We start from the raw sequence: 21,435 nt of genomic DNA on the forward strand, positions 1-21,435 counted from the left end.
TTGTGTTTTATCTGTAGCACAACATACCCATACCGTGACTCTACACGGCGTAAAAGTGTTTTATTATAATGCGGGAAAACAAAAAGTAGAAAAAGGCACTTCACGGACACGATGAACTCTTGTGACACTCCTGAAACATCACCCACATGTACAGCGCAGGTGTTACGCAAGCATTGTATAAGCGCCGCAGCAAAACACTGGAATCAAGTGCACATGACACTCAGACATCCGCGGCGAGCTTCTCCGCTCGCCCGAATCAATACAGCCGCTGTTGTTGTCACGAAAATATGGCTTCATAATCTCCGAGCGCAGATCACAGGCTGTGCCGAGACGTGAACCCTGTTTGATTTGGCGCACGTCGTCGGCCGACTGTACGGGATTACGCGCATTGAGAGAGTAATTGGTCCTGGATAAACAACGATTGTGCTGGAATTCCTTCCTTCTCCCGTCTCTGAAGGAGAAGCATTCTTTTCAATCCAGATCACACACACAAACCCCCTCCACACCCCACCGCTTCAAGTCTCGGTTAAACATCTGACACCTGTTGACAGCGTTGGTTAAATTCCTGCTGCTGCTGCTGCGGCGGCTCTTCCAAACATCCACAATTTCATCAGCGATCATCATGTACAGACGTTCGATTGTTCCTGAAGTGTGCTCGCCGCTGCAGACGGAGCGAGGAGAAAGAAAAAAAAAAGAGAAAGAAAAACGCCTCCACCGAGCTGTGGGATGCGTAATTTTCATCCAGTATGCACGCCCACCGAGCGCGCTTCCTTCGCTAAGCCTGATAGATGGCACTTGAACATAAATAGATTGGAATAGCATCGCTCTAAGTAGGCCCTTGAAATCAAATGAGTGCAGACCCAGAAAAGACATCTTGTTTCTCTGGATGTCCAATCACGGCAAGCGGCAGCAATTCCCTTTTTTCTCCACACCGGTAAAAGTCGACGCTCGGTCCGGCTACGTGTCGTTTTCACATCAGTAGACTGAATAAAGCACCTTTTTTGACCAAACTTTGTGCACCATATCTACCTGTAAATGGACGTTTTGTGTGTGTGTTACTCAGCGTGAGAGGCATTCGGAGGCTGCACACGAGGCTTATCGAGCTACAGCGGCGGCAGAGTGGGGATGTGTGGATGAGATAGCACAGCGCTCATTAGAAGGGCCTGGGGACAGCCGTGGAGATAGCACTTACTAATCTCACACAGAAGAAAACCGCCTCGCTTCATTTACGTGAAAGCTCAGAGTACTGATTGTCTGTGCAGTAAACACATGAATATTTAGGAAAGATGAAAGTCCAACACCAGCATTGGCTTTTTTCTTTTCTCCAGCATTCCATTTCCTATTCCTGAAAAAAAAAAAAAAGCCCTGTTGCATTTTCCCTCACACTTCCCTTAAGTGGAGATAACATCTGGGATAGGAAAGAGTGAGAGGGGAAAGGGAGGAGGGAGTGTGTGTGTGTGTGTGAGAGTTCTTCAAAGCTCGCCGTGTTGGGTCGGGCTTGGATCGGGGAGGGAAGTGTGTGAGATAAGCCCGTGACAGCTGCCAAACACCTCTGCGTTGTACTCTGTCTGGGCCCCTCCATTCACAACGAGTGTTTCTGAATCCCAACCACCTGCCGGCTCCGGTGCCTCGCGGCAGGTGTGACTCGGCTCGTACGTGATTCGGGCCGCCGATGAATACGGAGCATATGCGGCGGTCTTATCGGCCCGCATCTCGCTGTAATAACATTAAGACGGGCGCGCTGATGGAGAGATTAGAGAAAGGCGAGGGAGCGTGAGGGCAGCTCGGATGAATCAGCCGAGCGAAGGGGGAGAGTGACCTGACGGCAAAAGTTTAGAACGCAGGTGACAACAACAAAGTCAAAGTGAAAATAAAACACATACGTATGGTATAAAATAAATCCCCTTTATAGGTTGTAAAAAGAATTTAGGAAGTCTGGAAGAGGATTAGGGTTAAAATATTCATTAAAGTTTGTGCTTCTTTCTCAAAATTCTGACTTTTTAGTTCCAACTTTAAACAAGAAATTCTGCCTTTTTTCAAAAAACCGCCCTTTTTCTCAGAATTTCAACTTTAAACTAAGAATTCTGACTTTTTTTGTTCGTATTTGAAGTTTTGGAATTTTCTTACAAATGTGACTTTTTAAAATTTTGACTTCAAGCTAAAAATTCTGGTTTTTATTTGTTAGAATCATAGTTTTGAATTTTGACCATAAAATAAGAATTCTGACTGTATTTGTTAGAATTTAGCGTTTTGAATTCTGACTTTCGGCTATAAATTCAGAAATTTTCTTGTGACATTTTAAAATCTTGACTTTAAACCAAGAATTTTGACTTTTTGTGTTACATTTTGGAGTTTTGAATGACTGTGAATCAGGGTTTTCTTTCTCAGAAATATGACTTTTTAAAATTCAACTTCTTCCTCAAAAATTTGACTTAAAGCTACGAATTCAACCTTTTTTTGTTAAAATTTAGCACTGTGAATTCTGACTTTTGACTATGAATTCAGACCTTTTCTCAGAAATTTGACTTTTTTGACAAATTTGACTTAAAACTAAGAATTCAGATATTTTCTCTGAAATCTTTTTCCTCAGAATTTTGACATATAAGTCCTGTTTTTTCCCCCCTAAATGTTGACTTTAGACATTAATTTACACTTCTTTCTCAGAAACAGGACTTTTTCTTTTGAATATTGAGAGAAAAAAAACAAAAGAACGTATTTTCAATGTAAACCAACAGCACATTGACGTAAAAACTATCATCTCCTTTGAATTACTTTTCCTTACAGGACTGCAGATGCTAGCAAGCTAGCAGGAGCTAACTGGCTGAACTTATTGACATTTACTGAGCTTGCTAACTTAAAAGAAAGGTGAGGGGAATTTGCTGAAATTAAACTGTCTGTAATTAAATTAAAATAACCTAATTTTGAAAACAGTCTAAGTCGTCCACATGTTATTCACTGCACAACGTGTTCTCAACTTGAACGTATCCATGTACGAGGAACACGAGCTTCAGGGTCGACACAACGAGTCAAAACAGCGACGACATTCAGTCACAGCACACCAAGTCCTTCAGATGTGTGTCAGAGCGGAAGAAAGTTTTCCTGCCTGACATCACCGGGGTTCAGAGGTTAAATTCACAAACAGGTGGCCAAGTTACAGAGAGCCTGAACCAGGACGTTTCTGTTAGAGGCTTCATTATTCTCCGGCCGGACCAAAGCGGGCCAAGTCACGCCATCTGTTTCGCCCGTTGTCTTAATTTGACAAACTCATACCAGGAGATTTAGACTTTCAAGCGAACGCACTTTCTCAGGATCTCAGCTGACTTCATTTGGCTCAGCTGCAAACTGGAAGGTCGAGTTCTCCGCCGTCAGATAAGGAGCTCGCGTTTCCAAAAAATGTCAACTTTTTCAGGAGCTAAGAAAAACAGGGCTGCTTTCTGGCCTGATGGCACCGCATTTCGAGTCCAAGGGGTTTGGAGTTTCTCAGCTGACAGGAGACGACGTAACCATGGAGCCGGAGCGAAAACATGGAAATCAGAAAAAAACGTTTTCACATTTAAAATCCACTTAACCGAGTATTAAACTAATTACGCTTTGCTGAGCTGTGAAATGTCAACGTAGGAGGTCTTGTATGAGTGCTGAACGTCTCTCTGTCTTTGTCTCTCTGGCCAGCCTGCCACTGCAACCTGCACGCCCGCCGCTGTCGCTTCAACATGGAGCTGTACAAGCTGTCGGGCCGGAGGAGCGGCGGCGTCTGCCTCAACTGTCGCCACAACACGGCCGGACGCCACTGTCACTACTGCAAGGAGGGCTACTACAGGGACATGACCAAGTCCATCTCCCACCGCAGAGCTTGCAAAGGTAACGACAACGGTTGGATGCTGTCGACTCTCGACTCTTTCGGAAATATTAATGACGCTGCAGGGCTTTTTTCTTCTTCTTCACACATCTGGGTGGTGTTTCCCATGGCAGGCAGCAGCTTAAAGGAAAAGCTGATTTTATTTTTATAGTGCTTTTCATTCCAGGGGAGATTCAACAGGCTTCACATAAACACATGCATGTAGGATGAATACTGTATAGACGGTGCATTCACAGTACCAATCCATAGCTGGTAAACGTGCCTGTGTGGGGCTGTTAGAAACAGAATATAGACATTTGGTACTAAAAATGTAAGGGGTCCTATAACAGCAGAAAAACAAAGCTTAAGAGTTGGGTTTGTACGAGGTGTTCACTCAGAGTCAGTGTGTTAAATCACCGTTGGCACGTCCCAAGTTTGAAGAAAAAAAACAACAAAACTTGAGGATTTCACTACTTTATCTTTAGATCTTAACCAACATGTTGAAACACCAAAGTTACGCAACGACGCCAGTAATCTAAGTGATGAAGGCAGCGGTCGACCAGCAAGTCTCGTTTTCTGCAAATTAACATTTCTGGTTTTGTCAGTGGAGCCTTTGAAGAGAACACAGAGCGATATTAAAGTTGGTCTCCGGCCATTGATTTGACCTCCTGAACGCTACGATCAGCGAATCCAAGTATATTCAATTCAGTTTCAATTTAGCTGTCTGTGAAGATTCTCAGTCATCCAGGTCATGGTTGTTCTCATAGATTAATCGTAGCAACTGCTTGAGTTCCTTGAAGACGTTCCACCTCTCATCCAAGAGGCTTCATCAGCTTTGACTGACTAGTTGGGAGCTCCAGATATCCTTAAGGAGTCATTAACACCTGAGTTTGAGTTTAGTTCAGTTTTATTTATATAGCGCCAATTCTTACCTTACAAAAACAGAGAAACCCAACAAATCCAAGGTTTTATTTGGAGTCCCTTTGAGCAAGCACTCAGCAACGGTGGGAACTCCAATTGAGAAGTTTCCCATTAAAATAAATCCCTCAAGTTTACTTAGATGTAACTCCTCTTCCTCTATCCTACACTATAATAGTTTAGAAGTAATCCTGTCACACATGTTCCAACCAGAAACTGATTCAGAAGAATAAAAACGACACAGAAAGCCAGAGCCTCCGTTATGAAACTCTGGAAGTCTGAATGCATGTCTCTGTAGACTTCAGTTTCACGACAAGGTAAAAACCGTCTTTAACTCTCCCTTTTTCATATTTACAAGTTCAAAAAATGCTCACGATTCAACTTCTAACATCAGGCTTGGAGTTCTGCTGCACACACATACCTCACGCCGCACTCAGGTGTTAAAGGAATTCTTTAAAAAGTTTAGCGCCCACCTGTCTTGGTGTCAGTGAACTGACCCGTGCAGCTCTCCAGCTATTCGAGGTCCTCCGCGAATCCCTGACAAGACAAACATAACAAACAGAGCGGAGGTGTGAGCTGATCCGCCGAACAGAGCGGTGGAAACAACCCGCTAATCGTCCCGCTCTGCTATTCATGCCTCCACATACACATGTGAGAAAGAAAAAAACAACAACAGGCGCACAGGTGTGAGCACATACGTCAGGTCTGAGAGCGAGCTGCCAAGGATTAATGTGTGGGCAGACAAAAGCTGAGCTCCTTCTGTCTCGCAGCACCTCTGGGAGTAAAGACAGGCTCCGAGGCGCTGAGCAAACAAACCGGCTGTCACTCCGTCACTCGTTGGCTGAGTAATCCTCCGATGCACAGAATGCATGTGCGTTCCTATAACCGCCACCGTCTATACGAGACACTCAAACCATGATGTACTCAAGGTGTAAAATCAGCCCTGTCTGACAGAAATTACATTCCTACACCTTAAACTGCATTCTCATTTAGAAAAACAGTTCTTCTCCGTGTTAGGTACGACAAGAGCTGTTTCTGAGTAAAGTAAATGGAAACTTTTTTTAGTTTTAACGCTTGTTTGAGGTGGTTTGCACCTTTTTTCAAACCAATATCTAAATAAGACGTAGTAGATAAGGCTTTGAGTTAGAACAAAGCCACAGAGTCCACATTAGGAGCCTGGAGGGGATGTAGAGGTAAAGGTCTGAGGAGAGCAACGTTTACATCCTGTGTTGGTTTGGTTTGGTTGAGGTAAATATCATGGTTTGGATTTAAAAATACACCCCAACATGTTTGAAGCCTCCCTTCCTCTGGTCGGCTGAAAAAGAGCCACAGTAAAGCAGTAAAATACAAAGTGAGGAGATATAATTAAAAAACCTAACATTTGGAGCGGCTGTGGCTCAGGTGGTGGAGCAGGTCGGTCAATGATCGGAAGGTCGGCGGTTCGATTCCGCCCTGTGTCGTGGTCGTTGTGTCCTTGGGCGAGACACGTTATCCACCTTCCCTGGTGTGAATGGATTGGTTGAGGTGGTGGTCGGAGGGCAGCTGTGTCCAAAATCGTGGCTTCCACCACCAGGATCAATGTGTGTGAATGAATCATTGACAGTGTAAAGCGTCTTTGAGTGTCAACCACTATAAAAATCTGATCAATTATTATTAAAAAACATTAATGAATTATGATTCGTCACAAACAAGCACAATCCAGGAGAAAATACGTTTCCCTCTAGATCAGGGGTGTCCAATCCTGGTCCTCGAGGGCCACAGTCCTGCATGTTTTAGATGTTTCCCTCTTCCAACACACCTGATTCAAATGATCAGGATTGTTATCAGGCTTCTGCAGAGCTTGATGATGAGGGAAACATCTAAAACATGCAGGATTGTGGCCCTCGAGGACCAGGACTGGACACCCCTGCTCTAGACTATACACAATATATACAAGATGGATGTAGCGGCCATGATGTAAGTTTGGCATTTGGTCATTGCCATCTTGGTGTTTTAAAACTGCACACAACGACAAACCCGCCCTAAAACATGCCCTGCTCTATCGTCCATTTTTCTCTAAATGGAACCACAATTGACCAAATGAACACCATGCTGCATTGAAGGAGGCTTAAAACGAGCATTTAAGACCATAATCTCATGAGTGAAATGTTTACTGAGGTAACAAATCAAGTGAGAAGCAGAGCTATTTTCTCATAGACTTCTATACAATCTGATTTCTATTCCAACTAGATCAGCTGCCCCCTAGTGGCTGTAACAAAGAATGCAGAGGTTCGGTGAATCTTTTATATACAGAACAGCGTAAAAAATGTAATTGAAAATGCAGTGTAGTTGTATTGGATCATAAGATCATAAGAAGAGATTGGTTTTGGAGTTTCAGTTTGTTTATATAGAAAAGATTAATGAAAAGCAGCTAATAAAACCTCCCTAAGTATGACGGAGCTTCTAAACAATATTCCTGGCTGCCATTGTGCGTTACCGCTCCAATCTCCCACCACAGGCTAATGACAAATGACTGACTTTGGGCGAACGCACATACTGTGGTCTCCAGCCACATCCACCGCTGAGCTGTGATTGGCAGGTGACAGGGTCTGGGGATGCCTATCCTCCGGTGCCCCCTACCCCTCGGTTCACCGCTGGCTACATAACACAGGAACAGCAACACGATATTTCCTACTGCATACCACAACAGCCCCCCCCTCTTAATTCACTCCGACTTCTTCAACTCGCATGAAAGGGAAGCGAAGGCACGAGAAGCAGGGCCGACAAATGTGTTTACAGAAGCTTTCCATGTCAGAGACGGTCAGAGATCGCTCTCAAACGGAGCGCTGGGATCGATTTACCGCATGTGGCAGCGTCGTGCCGAACACAAGCTTGATAGATCATCTGCACTTAGCTTAAAAACATGACAAATGGTTCTTTGCAGCCTTGTTTCACTCTGCCAGCCTAAACATTTTCACAAGCTATATTTGGGGGTTGGTTTCAGTTCAGGGGGGTTGGAGCCGAGAGCAGGTTGGTTCTCGCTTCGCCTAATGGTGCAGCAACATCCATACATCTCTGCAAAGTCTTTCCAAACAGCTGGATCAGTAACGCGAACACTCGAAGCCCCTCTCCCCCCAATCCCTCCGCATGCCCAGCTCATTGCTCTGGGATCAAACCCAAACAGTCTGATTGCTGCCTTTCTCCTCAGGTGACAAAAACAGGGCGATGTGACATCAGTTAGAAACCACTATATTTATTGTTCAAATCAGCCAACCATCCCGCTCTGCTGTTGTTGGACAGGAAATACAGCGCTGCGCCAACACAGCCAGGAGGAAGTCTGCTTTCCTTCCCCATTCCTTCCCCCCCCAACGCTCCACATCTCAACAAAATGTCCTCTCAACAATTTACTTAATAGTTGGAGGTTTAGCGGAAAAAAAAAAAAGAAATAGCTCTTCTGCTCTACACGCTGCCTACATCTCCAGTGGCAATGTGGAATGCCTCATGCTTTATTTCCCAGATTAACAACTTCACCCCTCATCAAGCGCAGTGTAAACACGGCTCTTGGAGAACCAGAGTGCACGCCCCCCGCCCCTAACAGTTTGTTTTTTTTCTCCAATCCCCTCGTACGTTTGGCAGCCTAAGCCTTTAACTAGGCACGGTGAGTCCACAGAGATGAGGCTGGTACATGGTTCAGCGCACCGCGCTCCCCAAACCCCTCAGCAACCATTCAGCTCCACGGGCCCCCCACCGCAGGTTCAAATTAATTAATGTTTCCAGAGTGCAACACCCCCTGTGAAGGCAGTAAGGCTGTGGTTTGGCGTTGGGGGTGGACTTCTGACATGGCAGCGGTTGGAAAATACTGTAAGTCTACCTGTGATTATGGCTTTCTGAGGAGAGAAAACATTTCGCGTAGTAGCAATCTGACAATATACTGCCTCATAAACTTGTCTGAGCTGAAAAAAATACTCGCTGTGCAGCTTCTTACACCAAAAACATGCTAAAAATACATCTGTGGGAAATACACGTAGTTGCGACAGACTTACGACTCTCATGCCAGTGCAGTAAATACAGAGTGTAGCTACAGCTAGCAGTCTATTAGCTTAGCTTAGCTTATTATAAAGACAGGCAAGACTAGGAAACAGCTAGCCTTTATTTCATATCTTGTCTGAAGCTGCTAACAAAAGTGCACTGGAAACAACATGTTAACTCAGTAAAGTCACTGCTCCACATGCATGTTTCCATCATGTATGTTTATGTGTATCCTGAAATATGCAAAGTTAGTGGAAATGACAAAATCCAAAGCTTCCTTCCATTTGCAAAAACGTTTCTACGCTCACTTGAGGCACTTTTACTGGGGGGAAAAAAAAGGAAATTCACATAATTAGGGTCCGAGGACCCCTACTTGTTTGAATTGTTCCTGCCTCTTTTGTTGTCTTCAGCCTTAAACACGACCGAAACTTTGGCAAACTGTCATTAAAACTGGGGTAGGCAGTATTTCGCATAATTCGGCAATGATTCCATCCGAACCCTAAGAGATCTGAGAGGAAACCAGACTTCTCTCCTCCTCTTAGCTCCACTTTTAGGCTTTAGAAAATCAAGAGATGTTGACCAGTCACATGTAAAGACCAATAAAGTTCACAGTGAAGGTAGGTGTAGCGCTGCAACAGGTCGGACTTTGACTTTAAGGAGCGATTGGTTCAGATTCTGGGGCTCTTCTTTTCTTTTCTTTTGCAGATTTCCGTCCATCCAGCTTTAAAAACTGCAAAAGCAGAATCACTGCATAAACAATGTTCTGACTCTTATCTGAACACGGAGCGAGTCTCACAGAACAGTGTTGACAGAGGATCCGTTCCAAGCCCGAGTTTTAATTGTTGCAAAAGTCGGTGCGATTTCTGAATGTTTTGTTGCTTCTGGATCAGAACCGAGAACTCGCGGTTCCACTTCAGCTCTCTGTTTACTGCAAAAATATGACAGTGGCATTAATCTTCTGGTGGAGAGGTTTCTGTTTTATGTATTGAGTTTTATTGTTCTGGTCCGTCTTTGAAATATTATATATTATATATGTTTAAATGCGGTTTAAATGCGCCAACAAACTATTTATTTCACCGATTCATCAATTAGCGTTGAAAAATAAAACTCTAGCGGCTGAAATGTTTAGACTGAAACAAACCAACTCTCTCTAAGCTGCATTATGAAATGATTAGTTTCCATTAAACATCCTTCCATCGTATTCAGATCGGACTGAATTCTCTGAGGAAATGAGCTCCAGTCCCAAAAATGTCACCATTAGTTGTTGTTTTTTTTTTCCTTAACTTCAGAACCTTTTATGATACAAATCAAGCAGAAGAAAAAACAAAGAAGTTAGACCTTCTCAAAGACAGATTTAATAAGCATCTCCTCCAACGTGCACTGGACCACTTCAAGCAAATTTCAAATGACTGTGCTGGTACATATAACACATGGAGGACTAATAGGGAGGCTGGGCTTCCACTTCAAACACTGGCTTTATGGTGAAAGTTTGGCAGAGCGCGCGCACACACACACACACACACACACAACAAATTTCTCACATTTAACGTGTGATCCTCCCAACTAAAAGCTTAAACAGACTTTGAAGTGCGTTCCACTCGTCCATTAATGGGCAACATTATTCAGCCAGTATTTGCGAGGAGCTCTTTGCCAGCAGGCTTTACATACGAAACTCAATCTGAAGAGCACACAGCTTGTCTGATCGCAACCACGCACAGGACACGAAGCTCTCGAGAAGCTCGGAGACGCTCGTACCTTCACGCATGTACACGATGCTGTACACACACACACACACACACTGTGCGGTGAGTGAAATACTGTAATTAATCAAGTTATTTACTGTTCTGCGTGCCGTCCAGAGCAGACCTTATGAAGAGTCTTTTGGTCATAATGGGTGGAGGGGAGCAGTGTAATTTGATTGAGGTTTTATGCTGGTGCAAGGCCCAGTTCCCCATCTGTGATGGTCTGGAAGGAAAACACAGCCCGCTCTAATGTGAATGATTTCTGACTGTGTTTCAGCGCTATACTTTTTTTATTGTATGGAATATGTAGAGTCAGCGGGACGGGCCACAGACACGCTGTAGTCATTTGTAAGCTGATATTTGTTCTCTACCCACTTGTGTTTTCATTTTTCAAATAACAATTTGTTTACTTCTGCAAACTTCATGTATTGTGCTTCTTTCCTTTTTTTTCTCCCCTCCATAGCATGTGACTGCCATCCTGTCGGAGCAGCAGGGAAAACGTGCAACCAGACGACAGGCCAGTGCCCCTGCAAGGACGGTGTGACGGGGATCACCTGCAACCGCTGTGCCAAGGGCTACCAGCAGAGCCGCTCCCCCATCGCTCCCTGCATCAGTAAGGGCCGCTCACACTACTGAACAAGTTAAAGAGAACGGAACAGCTGATTGTTAGGTGGATGGATGGATTTATAAAGGAGATATCAAATGCATAAAGACAAAAGCGACACAACTGCAGATCAAATCAAGCACTAGCAAAGCGTTGACTGAAGGTTGACATGACTTTAACCTGCTCCATGAACCCATCTGTCCATCTTCTGTCTGTTCATCCTCAAGGTATCAGAAATAGGAATCCAATGCGATGAAATACAAATGAGACACTCATCACTGTGAAATGTCACCAAAACAAACACAACAGCTAGATTAGAAAGTTCATTCTTTCTTTACAGCGGTTCTCTCTTTGTTCTCGGTACAATGGTTGGAAGGAAAACGAGCTTTTACAGGCCAAAAGGGCCTCGATGATATAAGTTCACGGGTGTGTCTAGCAGGGTGACCGGACACAAAGTGCACAGCTAGGGGCTGAGGTTTTAGGCAAGGTGAGGCACTTTTTCACAGACATGTTTGTGCTCTTAAATTAACTGATTTCACCACAGATTTTTGCCCTTTTTAAACGCTGGTGCCAAGTTACAAATCCTACCGTCCAACCTGCGATATGACGGATACCTCGGTAGCAAACTGAGCTAAGCGCCTCACAGGACAGGACCTGAAAAGGACGGGACGTGTTTGTTGTGCACGAATCCTTGGCTCACACTTATCTCGGGTTATTTTTGTACCCTTGTTCCATTATTTTGGATAGATATTTGGCCGTTTAAACGTGAGCCTGGATAAACAGACCATTACGGCTCGACTAACACGGCCCTGTTTGCCTTCGACGCCGCTAATGGTTCGTCTCACAATAAATCCCCCCAGAATGAATCCAAGGGAATGATGGCTGATATGTTTATTGGCTGTATCTACCGCCGGCAGATTCCAGGCCCGCGGCAATAAACGCCAACGCCTCGCAGAAGGAGAGATGGGTCACTAGTAGCTGCTTTAGCTAGGAGCATGTAGTAGCTGGCTGCTACGAGCAGATAAGATAACAGTGATTTCTGGGAGGACGTGTACACACTAACAATCGTCCGCTATGTCACCGGGGTTGACATTTCTGATAAAGTCACGTGTGGAAATTGGACATGCTGTATGTAGACGAGGAATCAGAGCGATACGTTTGGCCAGAACCCACTATGATACCTGCAAATGTGCTGGAGCGAGATCTCTTTAATTTTGTTGGGAAGGCTACAGATGTGGTGTAAAAGTTGGACGAAACGGGGTTCTTGACGAGCAGAATGTATTTGGTTTCTCGTATACTTCTTGAGATCATGTCTTTTGGTTTTAATAGTACGATATTAAATTTTTGTGATATCTTGCTCCCTGCCAGCTCCGAGTTTAACTAGACCAGCGGCCTTGGCTCCCCGTACCTACAACATACCACAATCAGTAGGGAGCGGGACATTAATAAGAAACTCCGAGGCGTGATACACAATTTTCAACACATCTGTGTGTCAAAAGTGTTTTTCACAATGCTCGGGGGTGAAACTCTGCCCTTAGAAGAGGAAATTGAGCTGCGATATTTCCTCATAGATGTAACCATCGTTTTTTATTCGGGGGTTCAGTGCAATATGATGACAGTGTGAAATGTGCTTCTATTCCTCTCTTTGTCACAGAAATCCCAGTCGCCTCTCCGACAGCGACCTATAGCAGCTACGAGGAGCCGTCGGGTGAGTAGCAGAGTTTGTAAATCAGCGCTTGAATAAAAAAAGGTGACAGTAATTTTTTTTTATTTCTGTTATTGTAATTAATTGTGGGTGGGATTTTTTTAATCACTGTGCAGCTCAACTCAACTAACGGCTCCTTCATGCGTGTAATTATAGGTGCATTTCGAGCACATGCATGTTTTTCCACACTCCTCCACCAAACACACGTCAGTGAGGTCGGCCCGTCGCTGATGTAAACTCCAGATATTTTGCCAGTGCTCCCTGTGGCCCCGTTGCCTGTATTCCCAGCCTGCCCAGCAGCCTCCCCAGGGTCTCAGCCCTAATCTGATTACATGCTTCATTTGCACCAGTTTGTATTTCAATCAAGGCCTGCTACACCAGCAGCGAAGCCCCGCCGGACCCGATTGTTCGTGTGCTCTGACGAGAGTCTCCGTGTCGGACTGCTGACATGAGACGATGTGCTGCGCTGATATTTACCTTGAATGACCATCCGCAAAATGCACAGACTGTTCCTTAACTGCTGAGGCATTTTTAAATTCGACTATATTAATTAGTTTTCACCGCGGTCCAGGTTTGTTTAAACAGGCTGAGTCACCTCTGATCATCGATCAGTGTCTGGCGAGAGTGGCGCCACTGACTTCATTGAGCTTTGTTGCGAGTCCCACTTCCTGCTATAGTGCCTGCCGAGGCTGTGTGGAGTTTGGATTCCTGTCAGAAACTCCAAACAGACACCACCCTCCAAATTAGGAGCGGTGGGGTCCCCCAGGCACCCCGCAGAATGAACGTGGCACTGCTGCAGAGACGCACAAAGGGGGCGTTTGTCCTCACAGCGGGAGATTGGACCTTAATGAGAGCTGTGGGTGTAATGGCCCACTGCAGCGATCGCACTGAGGGGCTAATGGGCAACGTCAGCTATCAAAGGGAGGTATGATGAAGGCCCCCAGGGGCCGGCGGGAGATAAAGAGGCCCCCCGCCCTCGCCACTTCATTTACATGGAAATCAGGCATGCTCGATATGGACTCGTCAAATTCATTTACTTTGGGATTTCCTCTTTTCTTATTTTTCCCGCCACCCCAGAAAGCAGCCAGGCATTCCACCAGAAATGCTTTCTCTACATACATGAATTCGATCCTCATCCCACGTCCCAAACCACTCTTTTTTTTTTTTTTTTTTTTTTTTTTTGAGAGGGAGGAGAGGGGTGTTTTTTTCTTTCTCCATCATTACCCAGGCAACCTCATTCACACGGAGTATAATGGGGAAGAAAGGGGAAGACTGGACAGAGGGCTGGAAGAAATAATGAAGTTTGTCCATATTCAGGCAAGCTGAAAGGTCCCCTCTCTCTCTCAACTGCCCCCTCCTTTCTCTTCAGACTGACCAGCCCAGCTTTCCCACCCCCCCAGAAATAAGCACAAGGCTTATTGCTCTGGGAGAGGTGGAACGGGAGGGGGGCTACACTTGGAGATGGTCTGGTTCCAATTTGTGTCAGTCAGTGGAAAGTGGAAAGAACAAATGATTTCAATTTTCAGTTTGGCCTCTGGTCCCACCACCACCAGCTTCCTCATTACAAAAGGTACCTGGCGCAGTGACAGCGCGACAGAGTGGCCATCGATACAAACCTCTGGCGCACAAAAACCCTGGTACACGTTCAGGGGTGTTAAAAAAAAAAAAAAAAAAAAGACGCTGCGGAGACATTAATCATACGTCTGTGAGCTGCTTTTCCGGTCAGAGGGCCGTTGAGCCTCGCCCAGTGCTGGAGTGTTCACTCTCTGGCCTCGGATGCCGCTCAGGGTCCCTGCTAATTTTTGGTAGGTCTCTTGCTAATTTCCCCCCCGTGACCTCGTTTTTGTGCAGGGGGTGACCTCAGTAGCCCTCGGAGCTCGCACAATGCATGCCAGGACACTGACGAGGGAGCGGGCTGGAATGGAAAACACGGGAGGCGTATAGTAGGAGTGTGTTGACAGACACAGGAGGATCTGTGTAAGCTTTAATCGGCGGCGGCGTCTTTAGGGCACAAATAGTGTCGCACATGTAAAGCCCGTCCACTTGGAGCTCTGCCTAAATCGCATATCTGTTAACTCTCCGTCTCTCTTGTCGTCCTCAGATTGCGAATCTCACTGCAAAGCCTCCAAAGGAAAAATGAAGATCACCATGAAGAAGTACTGTAAAAAAGACTACGGTGAGTGAGTCCAACACACACGGAGCGCCAGATGTCAGTCAGCAGCCGCGAGGTCAAACGTCTCAATTAATCAGATCCCCAGCTCGGCCGATCCACACCCTGCTGGTCTTCATGTTTCAGCGACGGCTTACTCAAACAGCCTCAGGTCATGTCAGCTAACACAGATTAATCTGAAACGTCTCTCTGATGTGGCTTTCCGTGCACACTAAGCCGACATTTCCTACCCCCTGAAAATAGAAGTTTTTCGAAAAACGTCCTCCTGAGCGGATCGTTTTCGAGCGCGGGCAGGGAAAACTGAGCTTTTCAAGATGTCTGACGGTCGGCCAACATCCTGTCACTTGTAATTGCTCATTTGGTATGCTGATCTAATCACATCGCGCCGGCGTTCTCGTTGACATATCTCTTTCTCTCATCGCTCATGAGTACACACTGGAGGCTTACTTGAAGGTCCGACTTCAAATATCCAGGAATTATCATTATTAAGGTCATCAGATAGCGTTTAACCCCGATTAAATCCCTAATTAATGCAGTTTGTGCAGTTTTCAGACTTCAGGAATATAAAACGAGTTGATGCGTTGAGCCCCAGATGTTTGTGTTAAAGCGTGCGGTTCCTCTGAAGTTCTGAAAATGCACGAACAGTTAGAGCGTGGTTTGACACATAAACAGCGTCTGTAATTTATTGCAAATTAGCGTTGCTCAAGAGTGTCTCAACATTTTGCGTAACATTCTTATTTTTTCAGAAGGCTTGATGAGATACCACCGGTACCGCTGTCCAATAAATATGTAACCGAAACCAGCAGCAGGTTAAATTAGTTAAACACATGCCTGGAAAGAAAAAAAAGGAGGGAAGGGGGAAGCAGCTAACCTAGCTCTGTCCAAAGGTAACAGAATCTAGCCTAGCAGCATTTCTAAACCTCACGTTATCTCTATAATCCATTAACAACTCAGGTTCACTCCAGACGTACAGCTGCTTTACCCATAGCGTCACTTTCTATACTTCTTATTTTTGTTCATTTTTCCACCAAAATGAACAAACACAAGGTCAGGAGGTCACGACACACTCATTAATGTCACTTTTCAACACACTAGGGATCCTTTAGCATCATTTTATAAGCTCAGGGTGATAAAAATGTGAGTGTCAGATAGTCTCCAGTTGTTGATATAAACCTTTAAAGCCCGTCGCTGCATATTAAAGTTACGTATTTAGACGTTTTCTCCCCATTAAAATAATCCCTTCCGGATTTAAAACGGCTCAGATGTACCTCTACACTGTTGCTTCCTCCAGAATGTGCAGATCTCAAGCACACCAGCTCACCTACTGCTCAAACAGTGTAAAACTACTCCACTACTCTGTAATACTGGAGTAATACGGCCACACATGTTTGAACTGGAGAATAATGATAGAGGAAGTCCCACCCTGCAAGCTGACAGGATTGAACTCTTTGGTTTATGTGTTATGAAATCCTGAAAGTCTGAATATTTTTCATTTATAATGTTTTTCAGAGTGTCATCAGTGCACTTCAAGGTGTAAATGTTCAGCTATGGCACTGATTTCACCCATTTCACTCATGACATGTCTTTCAACATATACAAACATATCATAAAGACATGCTAGCAAGAGTAAAAAACAAACTTTAATGTTACAAACACGTGTCATTTTTTATTTTTTTTTAAAATTTATTATTAGTTATTTTTTTTGGCCTTTTTGCCTTAATTTGAGAGTGCAGTTAAGAGAGAGAGACAGGATAGTGAGTTAGATGAATGGGGGAAGGACCTGCAGAAGAGGTCCATGAGCGGGATTCGAACTCATGACCTCCGCATCAGGGACTACAGCCCCTGTACAAGCAATGCCAGCTCCACCAGGAGAGCTATAGCAGCAACCAAACGTGTGCATTTTAACTCAAACTATGATTTTTTTACCCTAAACTTAACCGAGTAGTTTTGTTGTTTAACCAGTAATATGAGCGTTAAGCTACAAAATGAAACTAAAGCAAGTGAAATAACAACAACAACAATAAATAAATAACAACAATAATAAATAAATACAAAAACAACAACATTCTTGTTATATTATTATGATTATAACGGGACACTGGACATGAACCTCCATCTCCTCAGTTAAAGTCTCGTGACCTACAACACCTGCATCCTCCAACTTCTTCATGCCACTCTCTAAAACTGAAAAACTCCCACACATTTATCACCATCCAATATTAACGCTGAAGGCACTAAAGGACACCTTGCGTGTATTCCTGAAACGCCAAGAACCGGTCGTTTACACCAAGAACTATTCCTATATATATATATATTTATTTCTGGTGTGTTTATTCTTATTTTTATTCATCTCTTAATATTGTTCCAGTGTGGAACAGGTACGTAAAGCATTTCACTGCGTGTTACACCATCTGTGACTGTGTTTGTGACCAATAAAGACTTCGAATCTTGAATCTTGGCAAGAATCAGTGACTCCGGCAACTGCTTCTGGCCAAGCTTTAAAACTAGACATGATGTGGTAGTCAGTGATCTTTACAGCAGGTGCTGGTCGATGGATTTGATCAGAGCCAGGCTAGTCGTGCCCCATTGTTTACAGTCTTTATGCTAAGCTAAGCTAACTGTCCCCAGCTAACGATTCACTGTGCAGATGTGATTTTTATTAAAAGGTCATGTTTAAAGTCAGCCTGGCCTGGAAGAATGTTATTGCATAAAAGCTGTTTGGACTTAGATTTGAGGATTGTGAGCTGTTTAGGATGCAGTTTAGATGCATTAATGTGAGGAAAAGTCTCAGCGCCTCCTCGTTCTGCCTCCTTTCTCCCCCCCCAGCAGCACCTGTAGTCCAAGACAATCGCCTGAGCTATGTAAAAAATTATGGTCGTGGTATGCGCCGCTGTAGACCTCGCAGAGCCCGTACAAGACAAACATATCACACGACTACGTACGCTTTGCCCCGGCCCAGTTAGCCCGAGGCATTTGGCGAAAACTTTCAAGCGTTCTAGAGCAAATCCCAAACTGATAAGAGAAGCCAAGACACACAGCAATCCCATTACGCTGTCAGTGAGTCCACAGAAAACGCCGAGCAGCTGAAACACATCTGAAAACGAAGTAGACAAATATCATATCGCAGGGTCTGAAATGATGTGTTAAAAGCTTCGGTGCCGGCACACAACAGCAAATACAGCTGTGTCGCACAAAGCAACGGCTCGGAACAAGAAGGAAACGTGATGTTTGGATGACTAACGATGCAGGGTCGTTATCTGCCAGACAGAAACCACAGGGGGCGACACACGGGGATTAAACACCGATAAAATATCATATGGATTTTTTTTATTTCACTTCTTTACCTCTACGTTCATCCACAGGGCAAACGATCCACAGATTTTCTGCATCATTAATCACTGAAATATAATCTGTTATCAGCCGATCCACAGACAGAAAGAAAATAACCCAGTGTTCATCCAGACAAGTCTTTGCAAGTATTTTATTCACTACAATACAATAAAACACACTTTTTTTCTTTTTTTCAGAGCTACATCCTGAGTATCTGATTGCTCACCAGCATATTAGTGATTCCGTTTAAGCTTCAGCTAGTTTTAATAACGGTTTGTCTCCATTAGCTCTGCTGGGACCCTTCCAGCCCCCCTAATGCTGATTTCTCTCTGCGCTGCCCGAGTTGTCTCTCGTTCAAAATCACTGGTGAAACTTCATCAGTCTGACAGAAAAGCAGCTTTAAACAGCATCCAAATGAAAATTGGCCAAATGTATTTCATTCCCCCCTCACAGCTGAGTAGACAGTAATTCAGGCCATTTGTAGCATTTCGCTGCGACGCCAAATTCAACTATTATTCATACTTCCATTGACTTAAATCTTAATCATCAGAGCTGAGACGGGCCGTGCGGCCATAAATCAGTCAGGCCGAGCGGGCGGTTCCTGTTGGTTTCCTCTGAAGTTCCTCTAAAACCCCTGGAAGCGGATGATTCTGCCGGAGCCGCGCTGAGGAAGCATGGCAGACATCATTGCTTAGCGTGCGTTTCCTTTGCCGCGGTCTAATTCATTTCTCAGGCCTGTCGCCTCGCCTTTTGTGGGGCTTTCGGCGTCTCCTCTCTGTTCTTCGGGGGGCCACAACCCCCCATGTGTGAGCGGCGATGCAGGCCCCCCGGGGGTCACGGGAAGGGGCCCTCTGTTTAAACACAGTTGTGCGCTCTGCCGGCACCGAGCATTCCTCGGGGCACAAACAGGTGGTAAATTAAGCAGACGGTGACGGATTGCCACCCCGGAGAAAAAGAAATATGTTTTGTTTATTCAATTTTTGTTTTTCATCACTGCCGTAGCTACGGAGACGGCGGACACAAAGGGATTATATTCTCGCCTGACACCCTCCTCTGCACACACGTACCCTCCCTCTCCGCCGCCACAAGCAGGACAATGAATCAAAGGGCCGCGTGTTTACTGACGCTCCGGGATGGCGCTCAAAGGCCGGGCCTCCCAGAGCCTCCCCGGCCACCTCTCCGCGCTCACCCAAGGGTAACAGGTCCCCGATCATTCGCTCAGCTGATAACCAAAGGGGACAAGGGCCTCTGTGCGGTAATTAAGCGAGCTCTAATTTCATTAGCCCTCGCCTGTTGGTGGCATGCAGTGTCAAGTCGCAGCACACCCAGAGAAGATAAACCCAGTGGGAAGCTTGGCGGCGAGGGAGGCCCGGCTGGCAGCCATTGTGCGAGCGCGGGGATCATCTCACACTTCCTCTCAGTCCGTCTCACCAAACAGTGTGCACTACTTTGTAATAGATTGCTTGACCCTGCGCTCCCATTCTCCCCCCCGGTGTCTATTTAGCTCGAACCAAGTGGCAGAAGGTGTGTGTGGATTTGTGTGTGTTTAAATACGCCGCATAGACTGAAAACATACTTGAGGGAGAAAGAAAAAGAAAGAAAGAAAGAAAGAAAGAGAGGCAGACACTGACAGAGAGACTGGACGCCGTAACCGACTCTCCTCCGCCGAGCTCGTCCTCCAACGGCGGCGGCTCGGGGAGGAGAGCGTCTACCTCCGCCGGATTCTCACGCTGCGGAGTTGGATGGGGCTCTGGGAGCAGAACCCGGACAGCTCATGAGGTCGGAAACACATCCCAATTCTCCTGGAACTTTTTCTGTGGCTGTGAAGACAAATAGTGGCCCCTCCTTCCCCTCCTTACTCCCCCCTACCTCCCTCCTCACACACCCTTTATGTGTCTGGATGAAGGAGAGGGCTGCAATGAATGGCAGGGCTGTGAGAGCTCGCTCTACTCAGCCCAACAAACCTTCTTTCTTCTGAAATTGTGTGCAATTTGCTCACACCATGCATTGACACACATACTTAAACACCCCGCTCTTATGGTTCTCTTCATTCTTGGCAGCGGCCGGGGGACGACTGATGAGCACTAAAAGTGATCATGTTAAGTCACAAAGGCAAAGAAAAGGCTAACTAACTTTAGAGAGAGAGAGGAAAGAAAAAAAGGAGGAAATGCTGTTTTTCTGCACAACAAAAACCACAAACATCGGCGTTAATTGATAAAATATTGAATCAATTAGAAGATATATGGATTAAAATAAAGTTTGTCAAGTGTTTCCCATCATCTAATCCAGCCTGCTCCAGATCAGATTGATTCTCACAGTTTCAAGCGAACCCCCCACATACACTTAAACGGTAATAGCACATTCCTGCTAAAGCCGCGGGATAAAGCACTTCACTTGAAGCACAGATTAGCTCCGACGCCGCTGAGCTGTTTGCCTCTTGTTGCAATCACAGTGATGAAGTAATAGCTGCTTGGCCGGACAAAGAATCTGCGCAGGGGAGCTTCTGCAAAAAGGGAGCTTTACTCATTTCCTGGTATGAAAATATCTGCCACAAGTGGTGTCCCAATAGTTACCAGACTCAGGTCGACGTAGCCCGAGGTCGTCGGCGTTCAGGCTGCGGCTTGACACCTGACAGGCCAATTGGAAGGAATTTGTTTCAGAAGTTATATGAGCAGCAGATGTGGCATTTTTCTATAAAACTTTTCTTTTATTTTTGTGGCCATTTATTTTTGGAAAAAGAGAACCCGGTATGCGCCTTTAACCCTGCCCGGCCACCTGAAAGAAAGATGCCTCTTTGCCCTTCGTAGGGCATGTGTGCTTTCAGACGTTCTCCGTCGGAAGCCGTCGTGTTTGCACAGCGAGACGGGGAGCGCTATGGAAACTGTTGCTGTAAAGGGGAGCATGTTCAGGAGCACAACGAGGGAAGGTCGTAGGTCGGAGATGAGGGGACGGGGGGCAGCGGCGTGCAGCAGGTTTCTAGGTCAGGTTTAAGCGGACGTTTTTATTGGCTCCTTTATACGACGTTGTGTAAATGTTTTTGAAAAAGGTGGCTGTCGGTTATTTATAGACATGTAGCTTCACAGATCATCTCAAGGACCCCCAAGAATGATTCTGACGGATGTT

General features: G+C 45.3%; 1 protein-coding gene across 1 annotated transcript in view; it reads left to right on the forward strand.

The window, feature by feature from the left end:
* The window catches only part of ntn1b (netrin 1b), a 49,661-nt gene that overhangs the window by 23,862 nt on the left and 4,364 nt on the right, over positions 1-21,435 (forward strand). Inside the window, exons 3-6 of the mRNA XM_008285605.1 lie at positions 3,670-3,858; positions 10,967-11,116; positions 12,762-12,815; positions 14,914-14,988. Coding sequence (XP_008283827.1) covers positions 3,670-3,858; positions 10,967-11,116; positions 12,762-12,815; positions 14,914-14,988 — 468 coding nt within the window. The remainder of the gene's footprint in view (positions 1-3,669; positions 3,859-10,966; positions 11,117-12,761; positions 12,816-14,913; positions 14,989-21,435) is intronic.

The sequence above is a fragment of the Stegastes partitus genome, unplaced genomic scaffold, assembly GCF_000690725.1.
Source record: "Stegastes partitus isolate 25-593 unplaced genomic scaffold, Stegastes_partitus-1.0.2 Scaffold410, whole genome shotgun sequence".
NCBI lineage: Eukaryota > Metazoa > Chordata > Actinopteri > Pomacentridae > Stegastes > Stegastes partitus.